We start from the raw sequence: 12,966 nt of genomic DNA on the forward strand, positions 1-12,966 counted from the left end.
TCTGAAATTAATTGAAAAGAAAAATCATACATAATAATTTAAAGCTTTCAGATAGCATAACGCACAAAAATTTTCAACATACAGCAGAATTCAGCCTGACTATGATTTTGCAATCATTTTTTTTATACATTGTCTTTTAGTTCATGTACATCTTTAATAAGCTCATTTAAACATGATCATGATTTCATTAATTCAAAATCAATCCAGAACACCATTTTTTAGAAATAACACATACCTCTCTGCTCTGAAAATGGCATGGTTGACCAAAAAACCCAAAGGACTAAAGCTTTCTTTTACAGCAAAAAACTGACAAACTCCATCTCTCAGAGGATTATAGTAAGATGTGGAAACTCCATAGGCATATCCTTCCCAGCGCAGGATTCTGGGAACTTCCATGCATCTTTCTTGTCATAGGTTAAAAGACTTTTGATGATTCTTTCCCACAATGTGGAGGATAACACAATAGTTGGGCCTTCAATGTAGTCCAGACGGGGCGCTATTAAAAACATTACCTACCTGTGTTACCTCCCTGTAAAACAATCTAATTTCATCGCAATAGATAACAATGTGTAGTGTACAGAACATTGCCTGAACATGGGTCCCTTAATTCTTTATCTCCCATCTTTGTAAGATGCTGATCCAATTCTGTGTGCCACGACAGACTTGGGACATCTCTTGATATGCTTAAAGCATTTCTTTAAAAATCTTGTAAAATGTCTTATCAAATGAATAGGAAATTTTCAATAGCAATCAACCCATGTCAGCCAGTGTCTTTTTCCCTCTGTGAGTCTATACAGCGAGTACAATATACGATAGCCAAGAAAGGGGGCTGTGGGTTAAAGCAATGTTATAGTGCACCCACCTTCTGTCTGGTTAGACTGTTGTACAGCTTTAACTTAGGGACCTCTGTCCCCTCAGGGGGACTCCAAGGGGGCTGGACATTTTTGGATTTTGCTGGAAAAAAAGGAGATGGTAAAAATTATCCAAGTCTGCACTCTGCATTACTGGTATCTATCCTAATTAATCTGCATGCGCCACCCTCATCTAACTGATTAACAGGTGTGCATTATTATAAAACCCTGTAACAAAAACAATCCCTTCTCTTTGTAGTACCGATACATGTATAAAATATACAAATTAATTACAGTAACAATCTTTGTAAATATTCTTGAAAGTTTTGAGCAATTCAACAGTGCTACAGTAAATGATTAAATAAAAAATTGCTTACAAAGTGCAACTTTGATACATACCAGCCATTCTCTCTTTGAATCTCCTGATATTATTGAGACTATACGATGAGGTGTGTAAAAATCGGAAAGAAATGAAACGATCTCCTGTCACAAGAGGCTGTTTAAGTATCACACCAACCACTGATCTAATAATGGCCATTCACTGCCATGCTGGAAAACAAATAACAAACATCAGATAACAAAACAATGAAATAGTTCACAAAAATAGCATTATGGACAGCCAATTAATACACGCAATCAAAATCCCTCAATATGTATCTTTTTTATACACAGTGTAGAATATTATTTTTAGGTTTCACAGCTGGGTATTTTAATGGTGAAATTTAAACAAAAAAGGACTAAATAAGCATGAGTTTTAAAAAACTTATTACCATATTAACAACCTACCTGAATAATAATAAAATGTCTTTACAGCTCTAAAATAATGAATACTAAAATAAGAACAAATATCAAGTGATCAGCTAAAATATTATGTCCACCTGAACAAGACACAAGACCTTACGGAAAATGATGCAACTCAAGGAAATTGCAGTTATATGATAAAAATATATTTATAACTGACATCATGGCATTTCTAGGAAACTAACGGGTAATTCATTGTTTGTGTGCTGTTTACCATGTGGTACAAGTACATAAATGAATTAGAAACTGAAAGTAAAACTGGAAAACACATGCATCTCATTGTGAAAGTAGTGACTTGGCTTTAAAAACAGACTTATGACAAATGGAAATACAGATTCTTGATGCATTGCTTGTGCACATAATTGGACGTGTAAGAAAATCAAGAAATGTTTGTTGTACATATACTGTTTGTTGGAATTTTTAACACATTTTATTTTTTAATAAATATAGTGCTGTTTAGTGGAAGATCTCTTTTTATACCTTATTTCAGCAGATAAATCAGTTTAGTGTTCAATGTAGAGTGATATATGTAAATTCAGATCTCTTGACAACTATTTAGCTCCAAGATGTGCCACATAACAACTGGTTGATTATTTAAACAGTTAAACATGAATCAATTTGATTTCTTAAATATTGCTATACAGAACGTGAAGTGAAGTCCTGCTTTCTTGAAGACATTGAAATATTGATCAGAAGAGGGAGTGTTGGTCTCGATTCAACAATCTGTTTATGTCTTGCTTCCTTACATATTGCCTGTGCTGCGAGTGACTGTCATAGATCACCATTAACAGATTGAGAAGAGAAACTAGAAAGTGAAACTTTTCTGCTCGCTCTTTTCACAATAGAATGACATGAGATGTCAAAGTACACTTAAAGACATGAAAACAAGAGTTATGGTTTCTTCTTTTCTTGTAAATATTGCATTGTTTTGAACTTACCGGGGAAACGTTATTAAGTGGTTTGATGATGCAAGAAATACGGTCAGAAAACACATGGACCAACGACTTCCTGTGCGTTTCACGCGAGTTAATTTTCATTTGGGTTTACTTGATTTAAACGCGGAATGATAGTTCGTACACTCATATTGTATGAACAAACCACATCAGTTTGCTAGAGTAATATGGATATTTTAAAAATCAAAACAGGCTTTATAGTTCATAAATGTGAATGATAATTTATAGCGATTGACATAGATTAAAGTTTTGTATAAATTATTATATCATTATCATGGTTATTATTATGATTATCGCAGCTGCATATGCATGATATGCGATGATGTAGTGACGAATAGTAAACTTGATAAATTTAGTTTATGAGTATGCATGGCATATCATGGCATATTTCTATAGCTACAATGGCTAGTTTTCATCCAAAATCAAGATATAATACTTAATGAATGTATGCAGAGACATAATTTATGTCTCTGATGTATGCAAACACAGTTTATTTGATATTTATAGTTTCATGTTTCGAAACATTGGTAAACAGCTTTAAATTACTATAGTATTAACGAATGTAAAATGTTTATATATTTTTATATTGTATAGTTTTACAGATGAAAACGTGACTTAGCCACTGTTAGCGCCTATGCTAGCAAGGAATTATAATATTATGAGTTATTTTGGATTTAGTTTGTTGCAAAGAGGTAAACTAATCAGAGACATAAATAACGGTTATTTAGGTCTCTGAGCTAATCAACAAACAAACTGAATACTGAAAATGTGCTGAGCATATTTTCATGTTGCCGATAAATAGACCTTAGTCACTTTTAGTCCCAATATCAAGGCTCTGTAAATGTTTTCTGCTAACCAATGTAACTTAAGATATGTGACCAAACTAGCTGTTACCAGTTGGATGGGGTTTTTTCATCCAGTTACAATGGTTACAGTTATATACTCTAATGATGACAAAGTGTAACGTGGTGGTGGCCTACTTTATATGTGTGAAATACATATTTTATTTGATACAATGATTACGAGCACGTGTATATTATCTTGGTGATATAGAGTATAACAGTGTGTTATTCAGTTCCTATTTAAAAGGGGTACGTCGTATCAGTTTTATTTGGTTTCGTTCCAAGTTACATTGGTTACCGAAACCCTTTGTAACATGAAAGGAGGACTGAGCATATAAATACATTGAAAACATATGGCTGGAATCGAACCCGGGACCCCTACAACTCTATATAGTAAGGTATAACCCCAAATACTACTCCTTTACCATTTAACCCTTACTGTAACTACTAACTGTAACCCTAACCAATAATGTTACAAGTAAGCAATGTGTTTGGTAACAAATACATAAGAGTTTGAAAATCGTGTATTATGGAGTACAGTATACTATAACCGATATGTTAATTTGGCGTTTCATATATCTAGGCTAATAGTTAATGTTACTGGTTACGAATGGAAATAGGTAAAATTCAGGGCTAATTTCTGTCTTTATACTTTTATAAATTGGTAAAATTTTTGCTAAACTAATAAGCAGTAAATATACATTCATAATTTATATAACATGCATATGACGGAGAATTGTAAATCGAATACACCAGAAATAAGAATACGACGGAAGTTGCATAAACCTCGTTTTGAGTCTCGCTGGAACCACGAGAAGGAACCATGAGTACGCCGGTGTTCATAGATTTGCCTATTCCCGAACAGGTACGCAAGAAAATAAACCGTCATGTGGTGCTTTCAACTCCAATATGCATGGTTTACTGTAATGTTTATGGTTTTCTTTCCAGTATGCTGAGGTATCGCCAGCCATCTGTCTAATGAGTTCGAATTTCCTCTTAATTTTACAAAACCTGTAATATAGTCAATCGTTCATTCATTGTTATATAGAATTTGATTGATAAGATGAACATTTTTTTTCAATAAAATATGCTGTTGAAGTATCAATTAAGTGCCATATAAAATTATAAACGTGTATTTGGCATTAAACAGCTTGGGCACAGCCCACCACATGATTTTTACAGAGGTATGCTATAACCTCAATTTGGATACAGTCTTACTCTTTGAGTTTTCCAGTGAAATATAATCTGTCATGGTAGACGGATTGTTAATCAAAAAGGAGAAAGTACTAGTCGAATGTTATTATTTTCATGATAAGGTTCAATTATTTTCTAAATACTGTATACCGAGTTAATATGTTTTACGATGTAACCTTTCGGGCAAGTGTAGCATAAATTGAATTCAATACACATGGGTATTTATGTTTCAGATAAATAATAAATTAAAGCGTAGTTTACGAAATTGATGCATTAATATGATAAAAAAAAAAAATATGAAAATAAAAATTTTACGCTCCAGTTTACATGTATAAACACTTCTGGTTTAGGGTGTGGTCATGTGGAGAAAGATATGCAAGACAATAACACAATTACAATTTAGCTATCAGATTCATTTGAAAAATGCATAGTGAATGGATCCGACTATATATTTATTCATTACGCTAAAGGTCACATGCTCAGTCTAAACATTAATTGGGACATCACGTTAGAAGAGCAGACATTCAGCAATTTCTGTCAAAGTTTCGAACAATTTGCTAAGAAAATAGCTTATAATGACTAATTGAAAACCTGTTTATAGAATCAGCAGAACGTTTTATTCATCTTAAATGCATGACATTCTTAATATATATCTTTACCTATTCTCAGGAGGACATTTCATTGGTGTACATATGCAATTTAGAAGGAATTGTGGGTACAAATCTGACGACAGATTTTTCAGTGTGTCAAAAGTATCGTCCTTAGAGCTCTCAATGCTTGCGAGATGTTCGCCCCAGCGAGCTGCACTTGCTATTAATGGTTTTGCCCCATCTTGAATTTGCCAAGACACAGTTATAGAAATAGATACACTTTCTAATTAATACAGTTAATTAAAAATTGTTCTGAATTTGCCCTATCTTAAAATCACCTGCTGAAAATGAGGGCAAAAAGGGCAAAATAAAACGGGGGCATATATATTCCTGTAAACAGTTAGTAGCTATTTGCAAGGTATAAGTTTAAAAATTAACAAATTAACATTTTTGAAGAGAAGATTTATTTTTGAAGTACATATGCTAGAGTACTTACCCCATAGTTTGACATTATTTGATTTTCCCCAGGTTGGTATATTAAAGATACCATATATGCATTGATTTGCCATATAGGAGTAAAACCACTAAACCAAATCTTTTGGAGACTTACTCAGTTACTCTAACGTTTACATTAAATTTTTTAACTTCAGTTCAGCTTTTGCTACATAGCTTTATCCTTTTTATCAATTTGTTTTCTTTTCAAACAACTGCAGGCACAAGAACTAAGAATATACCTCAAATCACTGAGTGCAGACATTTCAGAAGAAAAAGCTGAAGCAGGCATTCTTACAGATTTACGACACATCATTGAAGCAAGCACGATATGCTGGAATTCTAAAGATGTCAATGAAAATGGTACAAATTAAGTCAATCTTCTTTTACATTTTATCTTTGCAATATCAAATTTACTATTTATCATCATTATTTCTCAAAAAAAATTTATCTTTGATTAGATAAAATTAAAAGATTTATAAGCATAGCCTATTATACATTGCACTATTCTTTCATATGTTGAGTTGGTTAAGTTATGAGTTGATTGTATCGAGAAATTCATAGCAAGGTGTGCCTTACACTGTTTTTTTTTTGTTTTTTCAGACGTTGAGATGGTATTCAATAGTGTCATTTCCCTCATCCTGGTCCTGCCACCCGAGGAAATGCTGGAACCTGTCACACATTTCTGTGAGAAAGTCGTCAAGTGTCCACAGGGGGACCGCAGAGGTTCTCTCCGTCTAAAGCTGTGAGTTACAACTATGGCATGAGATACCGTGAATTTCTCATTTTACCAAGTATTAATTTAAATTCCGTGATTCCACCATTTTGTATTTCCTTTTTACAAAAATGAATTGCAATCTCTGATATTATGTCATGACTAAATATATTTCACAACTGTCAGAAAATAAAAGGGAGATTTTAGACTCCCTGAAGGATGTTTTTGCAAGTTAATATTTATATTAAATACATGCATTTAAATTGGAATCGACAGTAGAAGGCTATATGCAAGTTTATTTACTCTATTAGACATTAGTAGTTGTACATTTGATTTTGTTGGGTATCACTGAGGGCTGATGTTGAATTGTGTTTCAGTTTATCTAATTTATTCTATGGACTGGATGAGAGGTCTCCATTAAGGGCTGACTTGTATGTGTCTATGGTCAAACTGGCACAGCAGGCTGATCTGGTCCCCCAGCTAGCCATTAACATAGAACAGGTACTTCTTACTTGTCTGTCAAATTGGATGTTTATCATATAATAATATGTGCTTTTGAATTTACTGGTAATATAAAGAATCCGAACGTTTTGTTTGGAGCACAGAAATCAAAGTTATGCAAAGCACTTTTACTTTTTGGTTTTGTAGGTGAAGAAATGGGTGTCACAGTGGGATATTAGCACCACCAAACTACAGAATCTCCTCAGATCTGTGCATGATGCCCTGGTTGAGGGGGGAATGAGGTAAGTAAAAATGGACATTACATTAAAGTTTTTAATTTCAGAGTATAGTATACCATTTTCAATCTTGAATTGGTTAAGATGATTTTAATCCTGTACAGTGTACCATGTGTATTGTTTTTGATAGCATCTTTCTTTTTTGGCCCGTTAAAACCTCTGATAAGATCTTTGGTTGATTTGTTAAATACAGACGTTTTAAACTTTTAGTCAGAAATAGCTGAAATGAATGAGCAAGAAAAATAGGTCCAATCATTTGAATAGTATGATTCTCTATTAAGCATCAAGAAAATTTCAGTAGATGTCTTATTTTGGCTCATCTGAAAAATCACTGATGCAACAGAAACCTTGGATTCCAAGATGGCCTCTTTTTCTGTAAGAGGTTGTCATTTCACCCCAGGAACAAAGTTTCAATTTTTACATTTATCTGAATACTTCATTTGAAATAAAATAGTTTAAATGGGTTGATTTTTCCTGGTGCTAAATGTTTTTGTGAAATCCTTTATATACTTCATCAGATATTGCTCTGAAATAAATGAAGTACAGAAGTCTTTATTTGATTATATGATGCTCATGTTAATTGCCAGCTTATGAAACAGGATATAAAGTCATTTTTGTCTGAACAATTTTTAAAAGTTCAAATATGAAATTCAAAGCGGGAGTTCAGAAATTGAAATGGTCATTCAACTTTTAACGAGTAGTTATAAACTGTATGAAATGTTTACATTTATCCGTTATCTTCCAGTGATAAAGCCACAAAAGTGATGATAGATCTGCTAGGTACATACACAGAAGACAACGCCTCACAGGCCAGAGATGATGCCCACAGGTACGGCAGTCGTCCCTCTTTGTAGATACATTAAGTCTTGTAACTGTACATATAGAAAAAAATTTTATTTATGTGTCACAAGCCTATATGATTCAATTATTTTGGTTATTTTAATTAAATTCATATATTTCCCATTTGAAATTAACCTGGTAGGGGGTATTAGTCCAATTAAGACAGTTCTATAGTTTTAGATTCATTAGGTATGATGATTCTGTCCTTGTAACATTACATGTAACAGTTTAAGCAATGATCTGGCAACACTGAAACTTATACTAGAATGTTACAATGTACTGCCATGGAGAACCTGTTGCACACAAGTTTATCCTGTCAGACGTTTCTCAATTAATTTGACCAGAAAGTCTTTGTACAACAAATTCAAATCCAATGCTTAAAATTCTGCCCCTAAATCAAAGAAAGGTGATGATACCCTGTTATTGTTGTATTTGGTAAAATTGATCTCTTGAGGTGATGATTGGATGCAAATTAACAAACACATTTCATTTCTTAAACAGATTATTTATGAATCATTTGACATTTTTCTCTTCAGGTGTATAGTGACACATTTAGGAGATCCTAACACATTCTTGATGGACCATCTTTTATTGCTAAAACCGGTCAAATTTCTGGAAGGAGAATTAATTCATGAAGTAAGTGACAAAAAGACAACACAGTCTTCCATTCCTTGCATCAAGAAAATTTCAGTAGATGTCTTATTTTGGCTCCTCTGAAAAATCGCTGGTGCAACAGAAACCTTGGATTCCAAGATGGCCTCTTTTTCTGTAAGAGGTTGTCATTTCACCCCAAGAACATCAGTGAACTATCTACAAGATAGTAGAAAAACACATAAGATTATAAATGCTTGATAGGACTTGTATTTCAGACACATACATGTATATCCTGAGCTGGGTATCATAACATTAAAGTTATTGTGCAATACATTTTAAAATACAAGTTATTAAAGAATTTATAGCAAGGAAAGCCAAGTATGATTTCTGTAAATGTTTGGCCATTTGTCTTTATGACAATATAAAGATTTTTTTTAGATTTCATATTAAGATGAACTTGTCATGTTTTTTTTTCAGTTACTGACAATTTTTGTGTCTGGGAAGATTTCACAGTATCAACAATACTATAAGAATAACACAGACTTTGTTAAATCCTTAGGTAGGTGATACAAACTGATCTAAAGATTACAGAAAAAAAAGCTGTTGCATGTTATTAAAGTTACTGAATCACTTTGTTGTGTTTTATAACCTCCACAAAAGCACATTCAATTTCTGTCCCCTGAAGGTTTGTCCCATGAGCAGAATTTACGCAAGATGCGGTTCCTGTCATTTGTCCAGCTAGCCGAGGACAAGAAAGAAATAGATTACGCTGTCATTCAAAAGGAAATGCAGCTCGAAGAGGCTGAGATTGAGGACTTCATCATTGATGGTAATTGTCTGATCTGATATCTAGTCCAGTGTGACACAATCATTTCTTCTGTGTTGTAAAATCAAAAAACTGTTTTATTTGCCATCATTATCAGCTTTTTATGTACATTTGTCAAGATCGGGTTTGAAAAGAAGTGTCTTTGAAGTATATTTATTCATTTCTTTCAGGTCTCATGTTGTTTCTGCAGAAATGTTAGAAATTCAATTTTAATTACGTAAACCACTTGTATAGTTTACACCCATTAAGAATAACACAAACTTATCAATATGAAATATATTTGAAAGTTCTTCAAGAGCTCTTGATGTTTTGTTCATTGCTTGATGGTTTTGTCTTACAGTGCTCAGAACTAAATCAGTGAGAGCCAAGATTGACCAGCTTCAGAAGAAGGTGATGATTATGTCCACCATTCACCGGACGTTCGGCCGACAGCAGTGGCAGATTCTGCGACAGACGCTGACACAGTGGCGCGAAAATCTCGGCCAAGTACAGACTAGTCTTCAGCAGCTCGACTTGATGCAGACCCAAACACCAGCATAGAACGAGGCATAACCCGAGGATTAAAACAGCGAGACTCAAAACTGTTGATTTAAATCTCTATAAGTGTAATAAATGGACATCAATATGTCAAATCATGTACATGTATTTAAAGACAATAAACTCATTAACTGGAGTCCCGTGTCTGTTCATTAGAAAAATGAAATTCTCATTTGACTGAAGATAAAAAATCTTCTCTGAGTATGTGCACTAGCTATAATCGAAAGATCATTAAAAGTTGGAGGAAAAGTATTAATGAATATGTCGGATGGGAGGCTGAATGCCCAGAACATGGACTTCTATAATTCTTTTGTGTAAAATAATGTATTATTAACAAACTTTACCCAAAGTGGCAAATGCCATAAAAGATGGTCAGTGACACTGCCATATTGATTGCATTTATGTATTTTTTTGCCACTTTAAAAGGGGGAATATTTTTTTTCAATTTTAAGATGCATGCCTGTATGATTGAAATTTTGGCCTGAATATCCCCATTTTTTCCCTCATTGTTAAAAATTGATAAAGTAGATTTATGTACATGTAATCATACTAAATAGCCACTTATTTCTTGTGCAAAGGTATTAATATTTGAAATAAATGTATTTACAGGTATATTTGATATAAACATACTATATTGAATACTATAACAGTTAAAGGACAGATACATGCTCATTTTTGGCTAAAACAGACAGATTGCTATATTACATGTAGTACAGGTCCGCACAAACTTGCACAACACTGTTCGCAAAAGGGAATGTCGCTCAAATGCATGTATTACAAACTATACAATATCCAGGAGTTGCGTCGGATTGAGAGCAGAGGAATCCGTGCAAAAACTAAACCTATGAACCATGATGTATAGGATCTCTTGCTAAACTATAGTATTGGTTATCGACGTTTTCAAGTCCACCGATATACCACTGTTCATCCGTTATCTGTCATTTCAAACTGATTATAGAAAGGGTTGAAAATATTCTATTTCGATTCAATTTTGAAAATATACTCGTACATTCAATTCGGCTTGTTCAAACTCAGTCCAGATTTAATGGCAACGGAAAATAAATGCAGTTAGATGAATAAATTAGGATCCTTTGAAACTTTTCGAAAACGTAAAGGAATTAGGTTTTAAACTCGCTTGTATATTTTGCAGCGTGGCTTGAGAATCTGAGAAATTATTGACTGAATCAGAACATCTGGACATGTCAGAAAACTAAGGACTGCAAAGTTTTCTTTCTCAAAATTTATCAGTCACTTTTTGAGGAGGCAATTCAAATGGTGTTTCCTTTCTGACTTTTGTTTTTAAGGCCAATACTAGTTGCCGTAACATTGAGAGGGAGAAAAGTCCTTTATCCACATTTAGTACAAACACTGAAATGTTTCTGTGACGAAGTTTTCACTATACTGTGATGATGATGATCACACAGAAAATACATCCCCTTCCAAAAAACACCTGGTATTTCTACCAGTAATGGAGGGTATATTAATATTATTTTTAAAAATGTTGAGCTCTATAAAAGCTCTATAAAAGCTTGATAAAACTTCAGACTCCTGTGCTGTGATCTCTTAGCTAACTTTTTAACTGGTCATAGAAATATGAATTGTGAAACGCCTTTAAGCCCTAAAATGTACGAGTTTGTTTCAAAAAGGAGATGGGGGATAAAACCGTGTAAAATGCCTTCTTATAAGGACTGATAAGATATTAAAAAATGAAATATAAACAAATCTGATATTTTTTAAAAATCATTTAAAACGATGTATATTTAAAATGATACCGATTTGTAACACTTAATTTAATATGTTAAATACTTGGAACATGTTGATTTAAACTTGCGTATTTAGGTATAAAAATCTCCAAATAGTGTCATTTTGTTAGTACTTCAATGCCTTTCGTTTTATTAGCTCACCTGAGCTGAAAGCTCAAGTGAGCTATTCTGATCACTTTTTGTCCGTCGTCCGTCCGTCCGTCCGTCCGTCTGTCCGTCCGTCTGTCCGTCTGTCTGTCCGTCTGTAAACTTTTTACATTTTGAACTTCTTCTCTAAAACCGCTTATCCAATTTCAACCAAATTTGGCACAAAGCATCCTTATGGGAGGGCGAATATAAATTGCAGAAATAAAAGTCAGATCTGTATTCAAAGCGGAGAAAACTTTGAAACTGTAAAAAAAGGGGGGTGCATTTTAAACAATCTTCTTCTCAAGAACTACTGATTCCAATTCAACGTTGTTTAGCATAAATTATCCTTATGGAAAGGAAAATATAAATTGCAAAAATTAAGGTCTAATTATGTTTCAAATCTGAGTTATTACGAAAATAATAATAAAGGAAAGGCGTGTTTCAATCAGTTTAATAGCTTCGGATTCGGCATTCGGTAAAATGGGTAGACAAGACTTGGCCTCGGCAAAACAAAAGATTGGCAGTTATTATATAAAATTTCAGGATATTTGATGGACCAGTATATTTGTATTTGCTGTAAATATTGCTGCAAAATAATGCGTATTTGGAATTGACGATTGCCGATCTGCCCCGGCTTTTATTTTGCCACGGCCCAGGTTTGCGTACCCATTTTACCAAGACTCGTATTCCATACATCTAAAACGAGGTTCTTTGTTTAAAGCAGCCATGACATTATACGAAAAAGGGTCGATCTGACTATGATGAATTTGCTTGTTTTGCAACAGTTCGCGAATGAAGGGAGAGTTTTGAAACATGCAAAATGTATTTGTGCCGATTTTGTGAAGTAAATTGAGGCTAAATATTTCAATGCGTTGACAGTTTTCACACATGACGTTGGTGTTAGCTTGTTCTGATTTTCGTTTCGTTTTCATTATTTATGCTTTGTAACCTGGGAACTATCGTCTGTATTTCGTGATTTTTACGTATCAAATCAAACAGAGACTTCGGTAAATCAAACAGTTAACTGTTTACCTGCGCAAATTAAGCAAAATCTGATGTATCAAAAAAGAACTGAAATACAATTCATTCTATCGGTAATTCG

At 33.5% G+C, this 12,966-nt stretch overlaps 2 protein-coding genes and 1 non-coding gene across 4 annotated transcripts in view; 2 read left to right on the plus strand and 1 right to left on the minus strand.

The window, feature by feature from the left end:
* LOC128168630 (cysteine--tRNA ligase, cytoplasmic-like) overlaps window positions 1-2,688 on the minus strand; it is a 74,111-nt gene extending 71,423 nt beyond the window's left edge. Inside the window, exons 1-3 of one of the 2 annotated variants that reach the window (XM_052834789.1) lie at window positions 2,591-2,688; window positions 1,251-1,400; window positions 863-954 (exon numbers count right to left, since the gene is read on the minus strand). In XM_052834789.1, coding sequence (XP_052690749.1) covers window positions 863-954; window positions 1,251-1,389 — 231 coding nt within the window. In that variant the 5' untranslated portion in view covers window positions 1,390-1,400; window positions 2,591-2,688. Of the gene's footprint in view, window positions 1-862; window positions 955-1,250; window positions 1,401-1,637; window positions 1,791-2,590 lie in introns of those variants that run through there. The other variant, XM_052834786.1, reaches the window with a different exon arrangement.
* A 1,509-nt stretch (window positions 2,689-4,197) lies between these two features.
* On the plus strand, window positions 4,198-10,108 carry LOC128168120 (eukaryotic translation initiation factor 3 subunit M-like). The gene is made up of 10 exons (XM_052834229.1): window positions 4,198-4,312; window positions 5,945-6,086; window positions 6,327-6,468; window positions 6,816-6,939; window positions 7,087-7,181; window positions 7,921-8,004; window positions 8,552-8,651; window positions 9,087-9,168; window positions 9,295-9,438; window positions 9,776-10,108. Exons 1-10 carry the CDS (start codon window positions 4,271-4,273, stop codon window positions 9,973-9,975), a joined length of 1,155 nt encoding a protein of 384 aa, XP_052690189.1. The 5' UTR covers window positions 4,198-4,270; the 3' UTR covers window positions 9,976-10,108.
* LOC128170259 (small nucleolar RNA SNORA14) lies at window positions 8,687-8,816 on the plus strand. The gene has a single exon (XR_008241768.1). It is a non-coding gene; the product is annotated as a small nucleolar RNA SNORA14 (small nucleolar RNA).
* Window positions 10,109-12,966: the final 2,858 nt, after the last annotated feature.

Source organism: Crassostrea angulata, chromosome 1, assembly GCF_025612915.1.
Source record: "Crassostrea angulata isolate pt1a10 chromosome 1, ASM2561291v2, whole genome shotgun sequence".
NCBI lineage: Eukaryota > Metazoa > Mollusca > Bivalvia > Ostreida > Ostreidae > Magallana > Magallana angulata.

Bases quoted from the DNA above. Each gene is read 5' to 3' on its own strand.
- LOC128168120 (XM_052834229.1), top strand. From the start codon at position 4,271: ATGAGTACGCCGGTGTTCATAGATTTGCCTATTCCCGAACAG. The intron at 6,940-7,086 runs GTACTTCTTACT...TTGGTTTTGTAG, and splicing joins TAGCCATTAACATAGAACAG to GTGAAGAAATGGGTGTCACA. The intron at 9,169-9,294 runs GTAGGTGATACA...TGTCCCCTGAAG, and splicing joins AGACTTTGTTAAATCCTTAG to GTTTGTCCCATGAGCAGAAT.